Source organism: Saccopteryx leptura, chromosome 3, assembly GCF_036850995.1.
Source record: "Saccopteryx leptura isolate mSacLep1 chromosome 3, mSacLep1_pri_phased_curated, whole genome shotgun sequence".
Taxonomy (NCBI): domain Eukaryota; kingdom Metazoa; phylum Chordata; class Mammalia; order Chiroptera; family Emballonuridae; genus Saccopteryx; species Saccopteryx leptura.
The window spans coordinates 199,423,030-199,446,937 of NC_089505.1; the positions used below are offsets into that span (position 1 = coordinate 199,423,030).

Genomic DNA, 23,908 nt, shown 5'->3' on the forward strand with positions numbered 1-23,908 from the left:
CATGAGCGCCCACTGATGAGGCACTCGGAGGAATCTCTCGCCCACTATCTGCGCGCTCCGACCAGGAGATCGGGGTAAATGGCTGCCCCACTTGTCTTTCTTTGTCTTGGTTTGGCGTGAGTGTTAGCTTATATTGACTGGGTTGTCACAGGCACAGATTTTCCTCGGCTTGGATCTCCGTGCCACAGCCTGGTTCAGCCGTTTGTGCTGCAGCCTGGATCTATTCACCCCCTTTGCCCTCCTCAGTTTCTATATTCACAGATCCCAGAGAAAGCCGCCCTTTTTAGTTTAGTGAGGAAGGCAGAGCATTTCTTACTCCCTAATTCCTTCGGGGTTTGGTTATATATTTAGCCAGTTTTTCGCTCGACCATACCTTCGGGTGTATTGCGAAACATCTGGAAGCTCCAAGGATAGGTTTTTCTGTTTCTGGTTGAAGATCTTGTTGAGTTTTGGGGAGATTTATCGGTATCGCTTCCTACCGCGCCATTACTCTGACGTCATCTCTCGACACTTTTTTCTAATGGCACCAAGTTTGGTTTCATATGTGCAATTTTAACATTAATAGTACATAATATTTTGTATTTATTGAAAAATATGGTTAACGTGTATTTTTATTTTCCCTGTCTCTTTTTTTTTTAAGTGGCCAAATATTTTCTTCTGTGCCCAGGACTTCCACCGACCTTAATCTGCCTCTTCTTTTAAGTAATAGACTTGCCTAGATCCCACCATGCCAATTAAATCAGTGCCACTGGGGACCAGGGACTGGAGCACTGGTGCATTTTAAAGTTTCCCTAGTGATTCTAACCTGCGGCCAGAGTGGAGAACTGCTAGTCTAATCCAGCTTCCTCATTTTGCATGTGAAGTCCTGAGCAGATACCAAGTCTGATTTTCCTTTTTAGGATGTTGTTCATCAGCACAGGTGTGTCACTCTCCTTGGTTATCTCGTCCAGAAAGATTGGGGTCTTCCTTTGCTCTTCCCTTTCTTGTTCTCCTGTCCAGTCTGTCACCATGCTGTCCATACTGCATTCTAGCTAATCTCCAATGCTCCCACCTACACTCCTTGCCCCTCGATTAATGGGGGGATGTTGTCATTTTTCTGAACCACTACAACCTCCTCTCACACCATGTATGGCCACTAGCCATGCTTCCAACTGGTCTCTAACACCATTCGGAAGCTCTTCTGAAATGCACATTTAATCATTCTGAAGAAACTATCACATTTTTTGCATCATGTGTTCTAATCATTTAGCCATTTCTTTAATTAAAGAAAGCTACCTCCTTTTCTCCCTGTCTTTGTGTGCCTATATATGACCTTCTTTCTTACAGTTTATGTAAATGGCATAATCTAACTACAGACTCAGTACTTTTATTTGGGGTTTTATCAAAATTGAACTCTCCAGTAAGTATATTTTCCTCCTTCAATTGAATGCTGTCATATTCTAGACGGGATTTAATGGGACCAGCATTTCCTACACCCTGACAGCTGGACCCTGCCCCTGCAAGAAGTATAGAAGACCTCGAAGAAACACAGACCTACCTGAGCATCAGACCACATTCTTAGTAGTTATTTCACTTACCTCTTAAGGTCTCTTCATTTCTTATCTTGACTTCATTGTCTCTCATTGCTTCTTGCAAAGCCCTGTCCTCACCTGGGTTCTCTCAGTTCTTGACTAGTTCTTCACCAAGGACCTCCTTGACCCGCAGTCATTTGTTTTCTTTTTTTTTTTTTAATTTTATTTTTTTAATGGGGCGACATCAATAAATCAGGTTACATATATTCAAAGATAACAAGTACAGGTTATCTTGTCGTTCAATTATGTTGCATACCCATCACCCAAAGTCAGATTGTCCTCTGTCATCTTCTATCTAGTTTTCTTTGTGCCCCTCCCCCTCCCCCTTTCCCTATCCCTTTCCCCCCTCCCCCCCCCCCGTAACCACCACACTCTTATCAATGTCTCTTAGTTTCACTTTTATGTCCCACCTACGTATGGAATAATGCAGTTCCTGGTTTTTTCTGATTTACTTATTTCGCTTCGTATCATGTTATCAAGATCCCACCATTTTGCTATAAGTGATCCGATGTCATCATTTCTTATGGCTGAGTAGTATTCCATAGTGTATATGTGCCACATCTTCTTTATCCAGTCATCTATTGATGGGCTTTTCGGTTGTTTCCATATCCTGGCCACTGTGAACAATGCTGCAATGAGCATGGGGCTGCATGTGTCTTTACGTATCAATGTTTCTGAGTTTTTGGGGTATATACCCAATAGAGGGATTGCTGGGTCATAAGGTAGTTCTATTTTCAGTTTTTTGAGGAACCAACATACTTTCTTCCATAATGGTTGTACTACTTTACATTCCCACCAACAGTGTATGAGGGTTCCTTTTTCTCCACAGCCTCTCCAACATTTGCTAATAATAGCTAATCTAACAGGTGTGAGGTGGTATCTCATTGCAGTTTTGATTTGCATTTCTCTAATAACTAAAGAAGATGAGCATCTTTTCATATATCTGTTGGCCATTTGTATTTCTTTCTGGGAGAAGTGTCTGTTCATATCCTCTTCCCATTTTTTTATTGGATTGTTTGTTTGTTTGTTGTTGAGTTTTATGAGTTCTTTGTATATTTTGGATATTAGGCCCTTATCTGAGCTGTTGTTTGAAAATATCATTTCCCATTTAGTTGGCTTTCTGTTTATTTTGTTATCAGTTTCTCTTGCTGAGCAAAAACTTCTTAGTCTGATGTAGTCCCATTCATTAATTTTTGCCTTCACTTCTCTTGCCTGTGGAGTCAAATTCATAAAATGCTCTTTAAAACCCAGGTCCATGAGTTTAGTACCTATGTCTTCTTCTATGTACTTAATTGTTTCAGGTCTTATGTTTAGATCTTTGATCCATTTTGAGTTCATTTTAGTACAGGGGGACAAACTGTAGTCCAGTTTCATTCTTTTGCATGTGGCTTTCCAGTTTTCCCAGCACCATTTATTGAAGAGGCTTTCTTTTCTGCATTGTGTGTTGTTGGCCCCTTTTTCAAAAATTATTTGACTATATATATGTGGTTTTATTTCTGGGTTTTCTATTGTGTTCCATTGGTCTGAGTGTCTATTTTTCTGCCAATACCATGCTGTTTTGATTATCGTGGCCCTATAATATAGTTTGAAGTCAGGTATTGTAATGCCCCCAGCTTCATTCTTTTTCTTTAGGATTCCTTTGGCTATTTGGGGTTTTTTATACTTCCATATAAATCTGATGATTTTTTGCTCTATTTCTTTAAAAAATGTCATTGGAAATTTGATGGAAATTGCATTAAATTTGTATATTGCTTTGGGTAATATAGCCATCTTGATTATATTTATTCTTCCTAACCAAGAACAAGGTATATTCTTCCATCTCATTATATCTTTTTTGATTTCCCTTAGCAATGGTTTATAGTTTTCATTATATAAGTCCTTTACATTCTTTGTTATGTTTATTCCTAAGTATTTTATGAAGGGGATTATTCTTTTGAGTTCGTTCTCAATTGTTTCATTGTTGGCATATAGAAAGGCTATTGACTTCTGTATGTTAATTTTGTATCCTGCGACCTTTCTGTATTGGCTTATTTTTTCTAGTAGTCTTTTTGTGGATTCTTTGGCGTTTTCGATGTATAGGATCATATCATCTGCAAAAAGTGATACCTTTACTTCTTCTTTTCCGATATGGATGCCTTTTATTTCTTTGTCTTCTCTGATTGCTCTGGCTAGAACCTCTAGTACCACATTAAATAAGCATGGAGAGAGTGGACAACCCTGTCTTGTTCCTGATTTAAGGGGGAAAGCCTTCAGTTTAATGCCATTTAATATGATGTTAGCTGATGGTTTTTCATATATGGCCTTTATCATGTTGAGATATTTTCCTTCTATACCCATTTTGTTGAGAGTCTTAAACATAAAATTGTGTTGTATTTTATCAAAAGCCTTTTCTGCGTCTATTGATAAGATCATGTGGTTTTTGTTCTTTGTTTTGTTGATATGGTGTATTACGTTAACCGTTTTACATATGTTGAACCATCCTTGAGATTCTGGGATGAGTTCCACTTGATCATGATGTATTATTTTTTTAATATGTTGTTGTATTCGATTTGCTAGTATTTTGTTTAGTATTTTAGCATCTGTATTCATTAGAGATATTGGTCTGTAGTTTTCTTTTTTGATGCCATCCTTGCCTGGTTTTGGTATGAGGGTTATGTTGGCCTCATAAAATGTGTTTGGAAATATTACTTCTTCTTCAATTTTTTTAAAGACTTTGAGTAGAATAGGAACCAAGTCTTCTTTGAATGTTTGATAGAATTCCTTAGTATAACAATCTGGCCTGGACTTTTATTTTTGGGGAGATTTTTAATAGTTTTTTCTATTTCTTCTCTACTAATAGGTCTGTTTAGGCTTTCTGCTTCTTCTTGACTCAGTCTAGTAAGGTTGTATTTTTCTAGGAATTTATCCATTTCTTCTAGGTTGTTGAATTTAGTGGCATAAAGTTTTTCATAGTATTCTACAATAATTATTTGTATATCTATGGTGTCCGTGGTGATTTCTCCTCTTTCATTTTGGATTTTGTTTATATGAGTTCTTTCTCTTTTTTCCTTGGTAACTCTTGCCAAGGGTTTGTCAATTTCGTTGATCTTTTCAAAGAACCAGCTCCTTGTTCTATTAATTTTTTCTATAGTTTTTCTGTTCTCTAATTCATTTATTTCTGCTCTGATTTTTATTATCTCCTTTCTTCGGCTGATTTTGGGTTTTTTTTGTTCTTCTTTTTCTAGTTCCTTAAGGTGTGAAGTTAAGTGGTTCACTTGGGCTCTCTCTTGTTTGTTCATATATGCCTGAAGTGATATGAACTTCCCTCTTATCACTGCTTTTGCTGCATCCCATAGATTCTGATATGTCGTATTGTCATTTTCATTAGTCTCTATATATCTTTTGATCTCTGCACTTATTCTTTGACCCATTCATTTTTTAAAAGTATGTTGTTTAGTTTCCACATTTTTGTGAGATTTTCTTCCTCTTTTTTGCAGTTGAATTCTAGTTTCAAGGCTTTATAATCAGAAAATATGCTTGGTATAACTTTGATTTTTCTGAATTTGCTAATGTTGTTTTTGTGGCCCAACATATGGTCAATTCTTGAGAATGATCCATGTACACTGGAGAAAAATATATACTCTGTCGCTTTGGGCTGAAATGTCCTGTAGATGTCTATCATATGCAGGTGCTCTAGTGTTTTGTTTAAGGCCACTATCTCTTTGTTGATTCTCTGTTTGGATGACCGATCTAGAGCCGTCAGCGGTGTATTTAGGTCTCCAAGTATGATTGTATTTTTGTCAGTTTTTGTTTTAAGATCAATAAGTAGCTGTCTTATATATTTTGGTGCTCCTGGGTTTGTTGCATATATATTAAGAATTGTTATGTCTTCTTGATTCAGTGTCCCCTTAGCCATTATGAAATGGCCATTTTTGTCTCTGAGTACTTTTGCTGTGTTGTAGTCAGCATTATCAGATATGAGTATTGCTACGCCTGCTTTTTTTTGGATGTTATTTGCTTGGAGTATTGTTTTTCAGCCTGTCACTTTGAATTTGTTTTTATCCTTGTTACTTATATGAGTTTCCTGTAGGCAGCATACAGTTGGATATTCTTTTATAATCCATTCTGCTACTCTGTGCCTTTTTATTGGTGAGTTTAATCCGTTTACATTTAGTGTAAGTATTGACACTTGGGAGTTCCCTATTGACATTTTTTATCTTGCTTTCTGTTAGTTTTGTGTCTTGTTTGATCCTTCTCTTTTGTTTTTCTATCTTTTGTTTTTATTTGGTTGTATTCCATACATCTTTCCTCTGTTGCTATCTTTTTTATTTCATATGCTTCTGTGGTGGATTTTTCAATAGTGGTTACTATTAAGTAATGAAAAGGGTTCCTACCTGTTCATTCTAGCGAACTATTTTGTGAGTACTTTTTCACTCCATCGTCCTTTGCTACTGTTAATCTCCATCTTCTCCCCCCCTTTCTATTTGTTGTTGTCACAGTTTAAATTTGGTTTTATTGTGTTCTTCTTGGAGCTTTTACTTGTGGCTCTGGTTTTTTTTTGTTCTTTGTATCTGATTGGAGAACCCCTTTAGTAATTCCTGGAGTGGGGGTTTTCTGATGATAAATTCCCTCATCTTTTCTGTATCTGTGAATGTTTTTATTTCTCCTTCATATTTGAAGGATAGATTTGATGGGTACAGTATTCGTGGCTGAAATTTCCTCTCTTTCAGGACTTTAAATATTGGGGTCCACTCTCTTCTAGCTTGTAGAGTTTCTGCTGAGAAATCTGATGATAATCTAATGGGCCTTCCTTTATATGTTGTATTCTTCTTTTCCCTGACTGCCTTGAGAATTTTTTCTTTGCTGTTGGTTTGTGCCAATTTCATTATGATATGCCTTGGAGTAGGTTTGTTGGGGTTAAGAAAACTCGGAGTTCTGTTCGCTTCTTGAACTTGAGGCTTTAGTTCTTTCCACAGGCTTGGGAAGTTCTCATCTATTATTTGTTTGAGTATGTTCTCCATTCCATTTTCTCTCTCTTCTCCCTCTGATATACCTATTATTCTTATGTTATTCTTTTTGATGGAGTCAGATAATTCTTGTAGGGCTATTTCATTTTTTTTAATTTTTGAGTCTTTTTCTTCTTCTCTCTGTTGTGCCTCAAGTTGCTTGTCTTCTATTTCACTAATCCTCTCTTCTATCTTACCTGTTCTATTAGCTAAGCTTGTTACTTCGTTTTTCAGCTCGTGAATTGAGTTTTTCATCTCTGTTTGACTTGTTTTTATAGTTTCAATTTCCTTGGACATATATTCTTTGTGTTCATTGAGTTGTTTTCTGAACTCCCTAAATTGCCTTTCTGTGTTTTCTTGTATATCTCGGACGATTTTTAGGATTTCTATCTTGAATTCTCTGTCATTTAGCTCCAAGGTTTCCAATATATTAAATTTTTTCTCCATAGGTTTTTCCTCATCTATCTGTGTTACCTCTCTTTCTTTTGTATCCATGATATTCAATTTTCTCTTCCTTAATGGCATCTGAGAATGGTTTTGTTGATAGTATTAATGAGATTTAATAAAGAATAAAAAGTTAAAAAAATAAAAAATCAAAGAGTTTGTTTTTTTTTTTAAAAATTAATGAAATAAAGAAAAATAAAATAAAATAAAAAATAAAAAAAGGAAATTATTCCCCCCCTCCTTTTTTCCTGTCCTCTCCTCTCCCCTCTTTCTTGAGAAAATCTTGTGGTGAACTGTGAATTATAACAAACAATGCCTGTAATGGAGGGCCTGAATTGGGGAAAAGTAATAAAGGGGCAAAAAAAAAAAGAAGAAGAAGAAGGGGGTATGGACCCACAAAAAGCAAATAAGGAAAAATTTTGAGTCAAGAATAAAATGATTTGCTTTTAGGTGTTGGTTTACTAAGAGTTATGATGAGAGGAATAAGAGGGAAACAGAAAAATGGGGGGACAAATTAAAAAATTACTATTGTATTTAGTGGAACAAGAACTAGATAAAATGGAGAGCCAGGGATGGGAGCACTGCTAGTGAGTTAAAAAGGTGAAGTAAAAACCCCCCAAAAAGCCACAAACATAAGTTTGAGTCCCAGATAAGATAATTTGTTTGTTATTGAGGTTTGAATGAGAGGAGTTGTAAAGGAGAAAGGAAGAAACTAATATAGAGGGAGAAAAGAAAGAGAGAGAGAGAAAAAAGAGGGAACCACTAAAAGAAGAAAAAAGAGGAGAGAGAGAGAGAGAATTAAGGGTTTTGAAGTGCAACCCTCATAGAGAGAAAGGAAGAGGAAAGAAAAGATAATGGGAGATGTAACACTTATGGGTAGTGTAGTTCAAGGAGAGGATAAAGTAAGACCAGCAGAGAGTTAAACGACCAAATTGGAGGAGGGAAAAAAAATCAAAAATGAAGATAAGATAAAGAAACGAACAAATATAATAAAATGGGATAGGTTATAAAGTCTGTGGATTATTCTTGATTTTGACAGGTTATCTTCTTGCTTTTTCTTTTCTCTCCCTCTTCCTGGTCGGTGACTCTGTACACCGGGTTCTGCCCCTTTGGCATGCTCAGGTAGAGGTTTGTAGTTGATAAGTCTCTATGGCTATGTCATGTATTGTGCTTTAGTCTCGTTGGCAGTCGAGGCTCATTAGCATTTATAGGCTCCGACAGTGTGAGAGTCTGTGTTCCTGGAGCCTTTCTCCTAGTCTTTCCTTCCTCAATTAGTAGCCTGATAATCCAGCTATGGTGTTGCTGCTGCCTCTGCCTGGATAGTAAGAGGCTCAAAGAGCTTGCAACTCCCCACTCTATTCCCACTCAGCACAGGGCTCTGGGTAAGGCTCAGTCAGTCAGAGCTGCTAGCATAATCAGGCGGGGCTTCTGCCCACTCAAAGACCTCTAGCTCTGCCACTCTGTCCGGTAACACAGGCGGGTGCCCACTCCCGGGGCGCTTGGAGGAAACTCCCGCTCACTATCTGTGCGCGCAGACCAGGATATCCGGCCCACAGTCTCACTCTCTGAGTGAAACCCCCAACCGCATGGAAAAGTTCCAGCATTGGAATTGGAATTGGCTCTCGCTCCGTCCCCGTGCTCGGCTTTTGCAAGGCTCTTGGGCTGCCCGAGATTCCGCTTTGGCCCACATAAAGGCCCCTGACTCTGGCCCTCTGTGCGATAACACGGACGCGCACTGCCGAGGCACTCGGAGGAATCTCTCGCTATCTGCGCGCGCAGACCAGGATATCAGACCGGCTGCGTTTCCCTCTGAGTGAAACCCCCACCAGCACGGAAAAGTTCCACCGTTGGAATTAGTTCTCGCTCCCTCCCGTGCACAGCTCCCCCAGGGTGCTGGAGCTGCCCAGAGATTCCGCTTTCGGCCCACACAAAGGCCTCTGACTCTGCCTCTCTGTGGGGTAACACGGGCACCCACTCTCGGGGCTTTGGAAGAAATCTCTCGCCCACTATCTGCGCGCGCCGACCAGGAGATCGGGTAAAATGGCTGCCCCACTTGTCTTTCTTTGTCTGGGTTTGGCGCGAGTGTTAGCTTGTATTGCCCGGGTTGCCACAGGAACAGTTTTTCCTCAGCTTGGATCTCCGTGCCACAGCCTGGTTCAGCCGTTTGTGCTGCAGCCTGGATCTATTCACCCCCTTTGCCCTCCTCAGTTTCTATATTCACAGATCCCAGAGAAAGCCGCCCTTTTTAGTTTAGTGAGGAAGGCAGAGCATTTCTTACTCCCTAATTCCTTCGGGGTTTGGTTATATATTTAGCCAGTTTTTCGCTCGACCATACCTTCGGGTGTATTGCGAAACATCTGGAAGCTCCAAGGATAGGTTTTTCTGTTTCTGGTTGAAGATCTTGTTGAGTTTTGGGGAGATTTATCGGTATCGCTTCCTACCTTGCCATTACTCTGACGTCATCCCTCCCAAGGCCTTTCTTGAACACCGCAGTCATTTGTTTTCATCTTGCACCTTTTGGCTACTTCGGCCCTTTAGCCTCAGGGTGTGGTTCTCTGGCTTCCCTTCTGAATGCTTATCTTTGGAGTGTAGCAACTGGTTAGTCTCTGATCCCTTCCAGCCTTTACTGCTGGAACTGTGGAATTTGTTTGGAACCTCACTCTCCGAGACCCCACCACCCCATCATTGCCTTGTTGTCTCAAGTGCACCTTCATGACACAAGGTAGCTATTCAGAACCTGGCTGTTCAGTTAGTAAGTTGTCTCGGTTCCACTCTTACTTTTCTGCTGCTACTTTCTAATTGATTGGTTAACTACTTCTTAGGCTCTCTTCCAGAAAGGGAGCAGTAAAAAATAAGTGCGTTGAAATTCCTTCAATTTTTTGTTTGAGAAAGCCTTTATTTCCCTTTCACTTTTGAAGGATAATTTCCCAGGATATATAATTCTAGATTGGTGTTTTTCTTTTTCTGTCTCAACTCATATGTTTTACTCCATTCTCTTTTTGCTTGCATGGTTTCTAAGGAAAAGCTGGAGGTAATTCTTATCTTTGTTACTCTATTGTTGAGGTATTTTTCTCTCCGACTTCTTTCAGGATTTTCTTTTTGATTTACTGTAATTTGAAAACAATATACCCAACTTTTCTTGGCATTTATCCTACTTGGTGTTCTCCAAGCTTCCTGGATCTGTGGTTTAGGGTGTAACATTAGTTTGGGGAAAATTCTCAGTTGTAATTATCTCAGGTATTTATTCTCTTCCTTTATATCTTTATTTTCCTTGTGGTGTTCTCATTATGTATATATTATACCTTTTGTAGTTCTCCCACAAATCTTGGATTTTCTATTGTTTTCAGTCTTTGCTTTTGTTGCTCTCTGGTTTTCAAGGATTCTGTTGTGATACACTGTATCTCAGAGATTCTTTCTTCAGCCGTATCCCATTTACTAATAAATTCATAAAGGCATTTCTAATCTCTGTTCATTTATTTATTTTTATTTTTTTGAGCTTTAGCATTTCTTTTTGGTTCTTTCTTAGGATTTTTATTTTTGTGCTAACATCACCCATCTGTTCTTACATGTTTTCCACTTTATCTATTAGAGTCCCTAACCTATTAATCATAGCTGTTTTAAATTCCCAGTTAGATAATTCCAACATCTCTGCCTGGTCTCGTTCTGATATTTGCTGTCTCTTCAAATTCTGTTTTTTGCCTTTTGTTATATATTGTAATTCTCTTAATAGCCAGACATTTGTAATGTGATGAGATGTAACGATAGAGGAAGCCTTCTATATTCTTCTGATTAGATCTCAGTCCTTTAATGAGTCTGTGCCTCTGGAATGTGAACTTACCAACTGTTTCCAGGGTTTTCTTCCCCTGCTTTAGATACGACAGGAGTGCTAGGTGAGACAGAGTTCAGTATTTCCCTTCCCCAAGATATACTGTTAGGCTCTGATAATACCCTACATGTTAGGCTCTGGCTAACTAGTTTCCCCTGAGGACAGGCCTTGTTAAGAGCAGAAGACAGGCCCTGGCTGGTTGGCTCAGTGGTAGAGCATCAGCCTGGTGAGTGGAAGACCCGGGTTTGATTCCCGATCAGGGCACACAGGAGAAGCGCCCATCTGCTTCTCCACCCTTCCCCCTCTACTTTCTCTCTATCTCTCTCTTTCCCTCCCGCAGCCAAGGCTCCACTGGAGCAAAGTTGGCCCAGGCACTGAAGATGGCTCCATGGCCTCTTCCTCAGGGGCTTAGAATGGCTCCGGTTGCAACAGAGCAACACCCCAGATGGGTAGAGCATCACTCCCTGGTGGGCATGCTGGGTGGATCTCGGTTGATAGTATGGGAGAGTTATCTTTCTGCCTCCTACTTCTCACTTCAGAAAAAAAAAAAAGAACTGAGTACACTGATGATTTCAAAATGCTTCCTTTTCTCCTCCCTTTGACAGAAGGAAGCTCCAGGGTGTGTGTGTGTGTGTGTGTGTGTGTGTGTGTGTGTGTGTGTGTGTGTGTGTGAGACATCCCCCTACTAAATACATTCGTCCTATTAGCCTCTGGCATGTCAATTACCTGGGCCCATCACAGTTTAATGGAAGGTAACCGCAAGCATATAATCCAAAGCCTATTTATCACAATCTGCCTAGGCCTGTACTTTACACTATTACAAGCCTCCGAATATTACGAAAGTTCCTTTACCATTTCTGATAGTGTCTATGGTTCTACTATACACATGAGAGAAGGATGAGAAGCATCAACTTGTAGTTGCGTCACTTTAGTTGTTCATTAAAGATTTTATTTATTGATTTTACAGAGGGGAGGGAGGAACAAGAAGTATCAACTCATACGTGCTTGCTTCACTCTAGTTGTTCATTGATGGCTTATTGTATGTGCTTTGACTGAGCAAGCCCAGGGTTTCAAACTGGTGACCTCAGCGTTCCAGGTCAACACTCTATGTACACTGCACCACCACAGGCAAGAGGCCAGGTGGGGCAGGGAGGAGGAGGTGGTATTTTTCTTTGATATTTACTATGGGAACCTGGTTGAGCTCCTGGAGGTAAATTCTACAATATTGTACTGCCAATAACTAGAGTTCTTAACTCTTAGGCTGCCTGCATTGAGCCTTCAGCATCCCATTAGCTACAGTTCAGGGTCTCCTACCTGCACATTGACTGGTTCCTGCAGCAGCTTCTCCCTGAGGCTCTGCTCCAGGTGCCGGTTCTCCGCATTTACCTGTTGCTCTCTCCAGTTCTGAGGCTGCAGTTTCCCTGAGTCATCCCCTCTCCGGGAGCTAGGAAGAATTGTTGATTTTTCAGTCTGTTCAGTTTGTTACTTGTTGTTGAGACAGAATGGTGACTTCCAAGACCCTGATAACTCAAACCTGCTATTTTGGCTTCTTGGCATAAAGTATGACAAAGGCTTGCTGAGACATTTACAGCGTATGTTATTATAATGTCTTACACACATCTAATTCTCTAAACACTCGTAGACTTTGTCATTTTTTGAGACTCCCTATGTAGAAATGAAGTCCATAGTTTATATAGTTGTACCTTATAGTAATACTATTTTATCTGAGAAAACTTTAATCTACAAGTAGAAAATGAGCACAGAAAACATTGAATAAGTTTGGGGAACCAGGAGGAGTTAAATTGGTGTATATTGTTACAGTTTAATTGATTGTGTAACTTCACCTTCAAAATATCTGTTCTCATCACATGTAGAGCCTTTTTCATATCTGGAGTCTGTGCATACCTTTGATAAAAAATAGAATCATTGCATTATCTGGAAACCTGGACTATTAAAAATGCTCCATTAGGGCCTTTAGTTTTGCCTGAAAAGGAGTATACACATAAATATAAAAAGGGTGATCAGTGCTTTCTGTCCTTGAATGAAATACAAAAGCAGTTTAGGAAATTCCTATAGGATGGAGATCTGCAGATGCTTAGCTTGTCAGAAATCTAGACATTTTACTAAATTTGCATACTGCCTCAACTTTTTTAAAAATTTATTTATTGATTTGAGAAAGAGAAACATCGACCTCTTCCTATATGAGCTCTAACCAGGGATCAAACCCATAGTCTTTGTGTCTTGGAATGAGGCTCTAATCAGCTGAGCTACCTGGCCAGGGCTCATATTCTGCATCTTTCCAACTAAACTGCAACCCATATAGCTTCAGGACTTGGCATGTATAATAGTTACTTTTTAATAAGCTCTCATCTCTGTGGCCTGATCCTTGGGATTAATGATAAGGTGACTTGAAGGTACCTCACACAGTTTTGGGAGAGATGTTTGCTGTGTTCACTGTAGTTTGGCCACCCTCATTACAAGTTCACCACACAACTTGTTTAACATGTTTACTTTATAAACACTTGGAGAATTTACAGGTGGTTGCATGACTGAGAAACTTGTTTAAACAGGCTAAAAAGTGGGAGGTAATTTAGACACAGTATGATGCAATAGGAAAATACCTAATTATTCCATTTTTGGCTCAGCTTTTAGTTTCAGTTAAAACTGTGGAGAACAAGGCTCAACAAGCCTGTTTTGTAGCACAGTACACTCAGCAGTGTCTTCACATGAAATAATGGCCACACTCTAGTTATTTTTACTTGAAACCCTTTCCTTTGCATTAGTGCTAGAACTTAATAAAGGGTCTCTTTTCAGATTCCCTGTCCTCAGCACTTAGGGACTTTCAGAGTCTACTTTATTCACATCCTATCTATTTCAGCATACTCTGGTGACCAACTTATAGGATTTTCTGTCTGAACATGGAATGCTCAGAAGGTAAAATCCCAAAAACAAGACAGCTAATTGTTATTTTGCCTGGTATGTTCATCCTGGTGTGTAAGGATATGGGTTGTGATTGGTTCTTCAACTGTCTTCATTAGGCAGTTAGAAGGAGCAAGGAATTTTGCTAGATAGGTAGTTGTTCATTTAGTTTGGGGTCAAGGGACTACTGTTAGATATAGACATGGTCAAAGATAGAGATTCAAGATTAGGGAAGGCTGACTTTTTCTATAAAAGCCTAGGTAGTAAATAAATACTTCAGGATTTGTGGGCCATACAATCTCTGATGTAACCACTCAACTCTGCTGTTGTAGCATAAAAGCGTATATAGATAATACATAATTGAATGTGGCTGTGTGCAGGTTGGATTGGCCCATGGGCCATCATTGATCAACCCCTGTTCTGGATCCCAGAAGGTGATACCATTGGGCTCTATGAGTCTGTCCTCACAGGAAAAACCAATAATTTTCAATTAACTGGACTGATACATATCACCTTCAGTATTCATAGCCAAGACTTCACTGTATATATAGTATATTTGTTGTCAGAATAAAAGAGCATTCTTTTATCACTGGCTTCTTTGGGGGGCTACTCTGAATAGTGTATTTATTTATCATTTATACCCCACTTCCTTCCCAAAATAACTTGAGATAGCTTATAATAAAAGACATCTTCAGCTATCAAAATAGACATAGAAAATCAAAACCCACCTAAAAAGACATACAAAACAACCTCTGAATATTCTGTGTCCACTTGCCAGCTCAAGCCAGTAGCTCAACCATTTCTGGAACTGAACAATCCTGGGGACACATCCTAAGTTTAATACTGTTTTGCTTCCTAGTAGTTTATCTCCTCTACCATAATTTCCTTTCTGAAAAAAGAAATTTTCTCCCGTGTTTTATATTAAGTCTCCAACCCATAGAAGTGTTAGTCTCCGTCATTTTTTTCTGATTGAAGTATATAAGTCAAGAACTGTCACATCAACCAAATAGGTGTATGAGAAGGTAAGAGGAAATTATAAACTAATGAAAAATTTGGTGGCAAGTGACCTGTTCAGAACGGAATCTAAGGCTCATAGAGCCAAGGAACTGTCTCCAGTCTGTTACAGACATAGCTCTGCTGGGTGGGGAAAAAGGAACGTTAAATTACTTTAGAGTGTGATGGTCAGAAGCACACCTGAGAGATAGACCAGAGGAGGTGGGATTCTGGCTGAGGGGCCATGAGGATCACTTTTAGGGGCTGTCAGAATGTGGAAACAAAGCCAGGTGATTTGAAAGATTGCCAACTGGCACTGTGGCTCCAAAGACAGTTCTGAAATAGAAAAACTATGAGTATGTACAAATGATTCTACCTATGAGGTCTTAATTGATAGCAGACTTGAATTAGCCAAGTGGCTACTGAAGATCAGTAGAAACCAGGATGCTCTGCTTAGCTCCCTGGCCCAGGGGGGGATGACTGACAGGCACAGGCGGCCCCTGGACTTGAAAGGAAGGAATTACTTCTGCAGGAAACATGGGTGCCAGGCTGTGATTCACTCTCTAGTAGAGATAGAAGAAGCTCCTTTACCTGGTAGTTGGATTAAAATAAAAAAGTAGAACCAAAAACAACACGGGCAGAATTGAGAACCAACTGGCCAGTCTTGTGACAGAATTTTAATACAAGATAGTGTCAAACTCTTATGTGCAAAAGTAAATCATATAATTGGTACCTGGGAAGATGTTCAGTCTGTTTTAAAAATGTTTTATCTGTTCTGTAAATTTAGAAACATTACAAATTTTAGTTGGGAAAGAGAAATTAAGAATTTCCAACTTAACATGCAATTTCTTCTCTCATTCACTCTTGGTGAGAAGGCTAGTTGGTATAGCATTTGTGATGTGGGAACAATATGACAGTAATTTTCAAGGTAATAAACATGCATACTATTTGATCCTGCAACTGAACTTCCATAATTTATCTTTTAAAAAACTTCCACTCTCAAGCTGGCAGATATTTATACAAAGATAATCATTATATTAAAAAACAAATAAATTGCAGAAAAAAGTTGAGATTTCAGAAATTTTTGGATGTGAGAATTCTGTATTAAAGATTATAGATCCAGATACACAAGCCTTTGAGTTTGGCAAGGATGTCTGACCAAGTGGAGGCACAGTGGATAGAGCATTGACCTGAGACACTTAGGACCCAGGTTTGAAACCCCGGGGTCACTGGCTTGAGCACAGATTTACCAGCTTGAGCGGTGGGATCACCGGCTTGAGCGTGGGAATATTGACATGATCCCATGGTCACTGGTTTGAGCACAAGGTCACTGACTTGAGCAAGGGGTCACTGGCTCAACTGGAGCCTCCCCCACTGCCAGTCAAGGCACATATGAGAAGCAGTCAATGCACAACTAAAGTGATGCAACTACAAGTTGATGTTTCTCATCTCTCCCTTCTAGAATGTCTGCCTATTTGTCTGTCTTTCTCTTTGTCTCTCATGCTATCTGTCTCTCTCACTAAAGAAAAAAGAAGAAAATGTTCAGCAAGGATAAATTGTAAAGTGGAAAAAGTAAATTTCAGAACAGTATACACAGAATGCTCTCCTTTCTTTAAAAGTAATAATAATCAGTTGTGTATGAAGATACATGCCAAGAAGATCTAGAACCATACACAAAATTGTTCATGATGATTATGGCAAAAGTACAGATGACAGTGACGGCATATGAGCAAACAAGCTGCTTCTGATGGTTGGCTGTATAAGAGAACCCCAAATATGTTTATTGTAACACCGGGAAGCAGAAGGTGCAGAAGGGTTGTGAGTGGTACCTGGGTTCCACTTGAGAGGAACATCATTAGCAGTGAAAAGAAGCTTTGCTCTTTATAACTATACGTGAGGCTTAGGTGTCATCATTATAGATATTTACGGTACTTATATGCCTGTCTGATTCGAGAGTTTCATTTATTCACAGATTTAGCAAATATTTATAGAGTGCCTATGGTGTGTGAAACACCATGCAGGGCACGTGGACCTTATAGCAGTGACAGAACAAGGGTGATCTCCAGCAGACAAAAGGCCTGACAGAGGTATATCATCTAAATGGAAGTGCCCAATCAGAGTAACAGCAATTGGCATTACAGTGACAGTCAAAGAGTTTTCTTTCTTTTCACAGTTTTTTCCCCACTTTAGTCTCTAAGTTATGTGCTTATAAATAAAGTTTTTGATTATTAATGTTTTAATTATGAAACCTTCTAGGAAAAGTTTGCCTGGCTTATCTGTTACAGTGACCCACATAACTCTCAAGTGGCATTGGTTTCTAAATACATCCACGTGTCCCATACTGGCACTGGAGCCCCTCACCTTGCACAAGGAAGACTGTCTAAGTAAACATCTTAATACTGATAGAGAAATGAAAACCGACAGGTAGGTAGGTAGATGGAAGGATGGATGGATGGATGGATGGATGGATGGATGGATGGATGGAGAGATAGATAGATAGATGATAGATAGATAGATAGATAGATAGATAGATAGATAGATAGATAGATGATAGATATCTGTGCACACGTGTGTCTACTCAAATGTGTGTGTTTTCTTCCACAGAAAAAGCAAAGAACAAAAGATCTTTCTCGAGTGTTTCATTCCTACAGTCCATATGATCACAAGGTAAGAGCTATGTGTATTTAGTGTATTGTGTGGGAGAGAAGGGTTTTTGAAAGCAGGCACAACTTTCCTCAACACATAGTGATGTGAAAGTACACCTACCAGTTTTATTATATTTCTGTTTTAATTTTTAACTCTGTCTTTAAAGGAAACCAGAAAATTTGTATTTTGAACTAAAATAATATTTAATTCACATTAAAATCTAGTTACATATTGTCACTGAAATCTCAAAGACTAAAAAGACAGTTTGGGGTGTTCTTTGTTTTGAGGAGTTTTTTGGTTGTTTTGTTTTGTTTTATTTTTTCTTCTTAGCTCATCTGCCAGGCATCTCTGCCAATGGCTAGTATAGCTTTATTTTATTATCTTTTTAAATTTTAATTTATTAATTTTAATGTGGTGACATTGATAAATCAGGGTACATATGTTCAGAGAAAACATCTCCAGATTATTTTGACATTTGATTATGTTGCATACCCATTACCCGCACAAAGAAAACCAGTTAGAAGGTGATGGAAGACAATTTGTTTTGTTTTGTTTTTACCAAACAATGTAGTGATGGACTTGGCTATTGAATTGGTACAGACAGTTGAAATATTAACTTCCAACTCTTGGTTCTCCATTGGTCTTGATAGAAAGTTATTATTCTAAATAAAAGCCCTAACAAAGAGCAGTGCATTGCATTATATCTGAATTATAGACTTCCAATAGTTTTGCTACACAGAAGACCAAATAGTGACATTGACTCTGGCGTATCCATCCCACAGCTTATGTACCTAGGGCCAGTCTTGATTCATTTACTCCCCATGCCCTCCATTCTCTGTATTTGAAGAATGCCCAAACATTGTTTCACCTATAAGTATTTCATCATATATTTGTAAAAGATAAGGACTCTTTAAAAAATATAATACTTAGAGCTGTTTTTTTTTTGTTTTTCTTTTTTTGTTTTTTTTTTTTGTTTTCATTTTTCTGAAGCTGGAAACAGGGAGAGACAGTCAGACAGACTCCCGCATGCGCCTGACTGGGATCCACCCGGCACGCCCACCAGGGGCGACGCTCTGCCCACCAGGGGGCGATGCTCTGCCCATCCTGGGCATCGCCATGTTGCGACCAGAGCCACTCTAGCGCCTGAGGCAGAGGCCACAGAGCCATCCCCAGCGCCCAGGCCATCTTTGCTCCAATGGAGCCTTGGCTGCGGGAGGGGAAGAGAGAGACAGAGAGGAAGGCATGGCGGAGGGGTGGAGAAGCAAATGGGCGCTTCTCCTGTGTGCCCTGGCCGGGAATCGAACTCGGGTCCTCCGCACGCTAGGCCGACGTTCTACCGATGAGCCAACTGGCCAGGGCCTACTTAGAGCTGTTTTTAAAGAAAATGCTCAATATCACAAATTGTCATAGGGAAATACATTTCAAGATTTTTGAGAGTTGTGCAAAGCGTCTTTATCACACAAGGTTCCACTTAATCTGTTAATTTGAGGTAATTTCAGAAGCAAACACAAAAGTTTCGCGGTTGCATTGCTAATATACTCTTAAATCTTTATCTATGAATTTAGAAGGAGACATGTGGGGATTTCTTAACTAGCCAGAATCAGTGGTATGAAAACTACTCTACTCATCTGAGAGAGCGAAGATGTCTGGATTCCGGAGGGAAGAGCTGTCTGTGCCAGTTGTTCACAGAAGTTGAAAGAATTGGAATAGCTTATAGTTTTCTATAGTGACCAGTTGATTTAAGCATCAAAAAAATTTAAAAGAGGTGTTTATCTTCCTCAGTGTGACCATGGCTATATACAGGACTAAAAATTAGATTGTTTCAAGTTACTTTTTTGAAGTTAGGTCTGTGACTTTGCTGAACATGGCAATTTACTTGAAAGAGATTGAGAGACCCTGCAGTGTCTGCAGCTGCAGAAGGAAGGTACAGGCCGAGAAGTAATACACAAAAGAAAAAAGAATGAGGCCCTGGCTGGTTGGCTCAGTGGTAGAGCATCGCCTGCCATGCAGGAGTCCCGGGTTTGATCCCGGCCAGGGCACACAGGAGAAGCGCCCATCTGCTTCTCCACCCCTCCCCCTCTCCTTCTTCTCTGTCTCTCTCTTCCCCTCCCGCAGCTAAGGCTCCATTGGAGCAAAGTTGGCCCGGGCGCTGAGGATGGCTCTGTGGCCTCTGCCTCAGGCGCTAGAATGGCTCTGGTTGCAACAGAGTGACGCCCCAGAGGGGCAGAGCATCACCCCCTGGTGGGCATGCCAGGTGGATTCCGGTCGGGTGCATGTGGGAGTCTGTCTGACTGCCTCCCCATTTCCAACTTCAGAAAAATACAAAAAAAAAAAAAAAAAGGAATGAGATTGGCCAAATTTCCAATGGAAAAATTGCATTTTTTAAGATGAAGCCATGTAATAAACATAAATGCAACAGTGGCTAAAGTTAACATTTAACAACAAAAGGCTGCATCAAAAGTTTTGCCTGACTTATCTAAATTTTACCCACTTCTAATATTTTTTTAATTCACAGTTAGGGGAAATTCAATTATTCTTTTATTAGCACTCTTAATGGAACTTAGCCATTTGCAATTTCTACTGGCTTACTTTTGATATCCTTTGTGGCATTGTATCAAAGTCACCTCAGATTATTTTGGCTTCCCTTGTGAGGACTTCATTCCTCTACAAATTAATCATCGGGCAGTGAGGAATTGAATATAAATGCTATATGGAATACCTTTATGTCTTTGCTTTAAGATCAGAAATAAATTATTATAAGTAGTTAGACTGCTCGATGAGTGTTTTTTTAAAATTAATTTCAATGCAGTGACATTGATAAATCAGGGTACATATGTTCCGAGAAAACATCTCCAGATTATTTTGACCTTTGATTATGCTGCATACCCCTCACCCAAAGTCAAATTGACTTCTGTCACCTTCTATCTGGTTTTCTTTGTGCCCCTACCCTCACCCTACCCCCTCCCTCTCCTTCCTCGCCCCCTCCTCACCCCTCCACCCCACTCCCTGTTACCATCACATTCTTGTCCATGTCTCTGAATCTCATTTTTATGTCCCATCTATGCATGGGTTCATATAGTTCTTAATTTTATCTGATTTACTTATTTCACTCCGTATAATGTTATCAAGGTCTATCTATGTTATCGTAAATGATCCAATGTCATCATTTCTTATGGCTGAGTAGTATTCCATAGTATATATGTACCAAGCTTTTTAATCCACTCATCCTCTGATGGACACTTGGGCTGTTTCCAGATCTTCGCTATTGTGAGCAATTCTGCCATAAACATGGGGGGTGCATTTCTCCTTCTGGAACAGTTCTATGGTATTCTTGGGGTATATTCCTAAAAGTGGGATGGTTGGGTCAAAAAGCAGTTCGATTTTCAACTTTTTGAGGAATCTCCATACTGTTTTCCACAGAGGCTGCACCAGTCTGCATTCCCACCAGCAGTGTAGGAGGGTTCCCTTTTCTCCACATCCTCACCAGCACTTATTCTGTGTTGTTTTGTTGATGAGCGCCATTCTGATCTGTGTGAGATGATATCTCATTGTGGTTTTAAATTGCATTTCTCTAATGATTAGCAATGTTGAGCATTTTTCATGTGCCTATTGGCCATCTGTATGTCCTCTTTGGAGAAGTGTCTATTCATTTCTTTTGCCCATTTTTTGATTGGATTGTTTGTCTTTCTGGTGTTGAGATTTACAAGTTCTTTATAAATTTTGGTTATTAACTCCATATCAGACGTACTATCAAATATGTTCTCCCATTGTGTAGTTTGTCTTTTTATTCTGTTCTTATTGTCTTTGGCTGTGCAAAAGCTTTTTAATTTGATATACTCCCATTTGTTTATCCTGTCTTTTATTTCCCTTGTCTGTGGAGATAAATAGCAAATATATCGCTGCGAGAGATGTCAGAGAACTTACTGCCTATGTTTTCTTCTAAGATGCTTATGGTTTCACACCTTACATTTAAGTCTTTTATCCATTTTGAGTTGATTTTTGTGAATGGTGTAAGTTGGTGGTCTAGTTTCATTTTTTTGCAGGTTGCAAAAAAATTTTCCCAACACCATTTGTTGAAGAGGCTGTCTTTACTCCATTGTATGCTCTTACCTCCTTTGTCAAATATCAGTTGTCTATAGAGCTGTGGGTTTATTTCTGGGTTCTCTGTTCTGTTCCATTGATCTATGTGCCTGTTCTTATGCCAGTACCAGGCTGTTTTGAGTACAATGGCCTTCTAGTATAGCTTGATATCAGGAAGTGTGATACCTCCCCCTTTATTCTTCTTTTTTAAGATTGCTGAGGCTATTCGTGTTCTCTTTTGGTTCCATATAAATTTTTGGAATATGTGATCTATATCATTAAAGTATGTCATTGGTATTTTAATTGGTATTGCATTGAATTTATGAATTGCTTTGGGTAATATAGACATTTTAATGATGTTTATTCTTCCTAACCATGAGTACGGTGTATGCTTCCACTTGTTTGTATCTTCTTTGATTTCTTTTATCAATGTTTTATAATTTTCCAAGTATAAGTCTTTAGTCTCCTTGGTTAAATGTACTCCTAAGTACTTTATTTTTTTGGTTAAAATAGTGAAGAGGATTGTTTCCTTAATTTCTCTTTCTGAATCTTCATTGTTGGTGTATAAAAATGCCTCTGATTTCTGAGTATTAATTTTATATCCTGCCACCTTGCTGAATTCATTTATCAGGTCCGGTAGTTTTTTGACTGAGACTTTAGGGTTTTCTATATACAATATCATATCATCTGCAAATAATGATAGCTTTACTTCTTCTTTTTCAACTTGAATGTCTTTTATTTCCTCTTCTTGTCTGATTGCTGTGGCTAGGACTTTCAGGACTATGTTGAATAAGAGTGGTGAAAGGGGCCTTATTCCTGATCTTAAGGAGATTGCTTTTAATTTTTGCCCATTGAGTACAATGTTGGCTGTGGGTTTGTCATAGATGGCTTTTATCATGTTGAGGTATGTTCCCTGTATTCCCACTTTGCTGAGAATTTTGATCATGAATGGGTGCTGGATTTTATCAAATGCTTTTTCTGCATCTATTGAAATTATCATGTGGTTTTTCTCCTTTCTTTTGTTTATGTGATGAATCACATTGATTGATTTGTGAATATTGTACCAGCCTTGCCTCCCCAGAATAAATCCCACTTGGTCATGGTGTATGATTTTTTTCATATATTATTGGATCTGGTTTGCTAATATTTTGTTAAGGATTTTAGCATCTAAATTCATCAGGGATATTGGCCTATAATTTTCTTACTTTGTGTCGTCTTTGCCTGGTTTTGGAATCAGAATTATGTTCACCTCATAAAAGGAGCTTGGAAGTCTTCCTTCCTCTTGAAGTTTTTTAAATAGTTTGAGAAGGATAAGAGTTAGTTCTTCTTTGAATATTTGGTAGAATTCACTTGTGAAGCCATTTGGCCCAGGACTTTTCTTTGTTGGGAGTTTTTTGATAACTGTTTTGATCTTATTTGTCATAATCGGTCTGTTTAGGTTTCCTGATTCTTCCAGATTGATTTTTGAAAGATTGTATGTTTCAAGGAATTTGTCCATTTCATCTAGGTTGTCTAGTTTTTTGGCATACAGTTCTTCATAGTATTTTCTTACAATTTTGGTATTTCTGTTGTGTCAGTTGTTATTTCTCCACTCTCATTTCTAATTTTATTTATTTGAGTCCTCTCTCTCTTTTTCTTGGTGAGTCTAGTTAAAGCAGCGGTTCTCAACCTGTGGGTCACAACCCCAGCGGGGGTCAAACGACCAAAACACAGGGGTCTCCTAAAGCCATCGGAAATGTATTGTATAATAAATGTGTATTTTCCAATGGCTTTAGGTGACCCCTGTGTTTTGGTCGTTCAACCCCCGCTGGGGTCGCAACCCACAGGTTGAGAACCGCTGAGTTAAAGGTTCATCAATCTTGTTTACCTTTTCAAAAAACCAGCTTCTAGTTTCATTGATCCTCTGTATTGTTTCTTTAGTCTCTATGTCATTTATTTCTGCTCTGATCTTTATTATTTCCTTCCTTTTACTACATTTGGGCTTTACTTGCTGTTCTTTTTCTAGTTCTTTTAGATGCAGGGTTAAGTTGTTTATTTGAGCTTTTTCTAGCTTCTTAAAGTGTGCCTGTAGTGCTATGAACTTCCCTCTCAGTACTGCTTTTGCTGTGTCCCATAAATTTTGAGTTGTTGTATGCTCATTATCATTAATGTCTAGGAATTTTTTTATTTTTTTGATCTCATTCTTAATCCATTCGTTATTTAACAACCTGCAATTTAGTTTCCATTGTTTGAGAATTTTTGAGCTTTTCTGTTGTGCTTGATTTCTAGTTTCCTGCCATTGTGTTCAGAGAAAGTGCTTGATATGATTTCAATCTTCTTAAATTTGTTGAGACTGCTTTTGTGCCCTAACATGTGGTCTATCCTAGAGAATGTGTATTCTGCTGCTTTAGGGTAAAAGGTTCTGAAGATATCTATTAAATCGAGTTGATCTAGTGTGTCCTTTA

The 23,908-nt window shown here is 38.9% G+C and overlaps 1 protein-coding gene across 7 annotated transcripts in view; it reads left to right on the plus strand.

The window, feature by feature from the left end:
* Positions 1–23,908, plus strand: part of CDKAL1 (CDK5 regulatory subunit associated protein 1 like 1) — an 875,166-nt gene that overhangs the window by 688,624 nt on the left and 162,634 nt on the right. For all 7 annotated transcript variants that reach the window (XR_010750305.1, XM_066377142.1, XM_066377141.1 and 4 more), the window contains one exon: positions 17,343–17,405. Coding sequence is in view for 6 of the 7 variants with exons in the window: in XM_066377142.1 (XP_066233239.1) it covers positions 17,343–17,405 (63 nt within the window). In the remaining variant the exon portion in view is untranslated. The remainder of the gene's footprint in view (positions 1–17,342; positions 17,406–23,908) is intronic.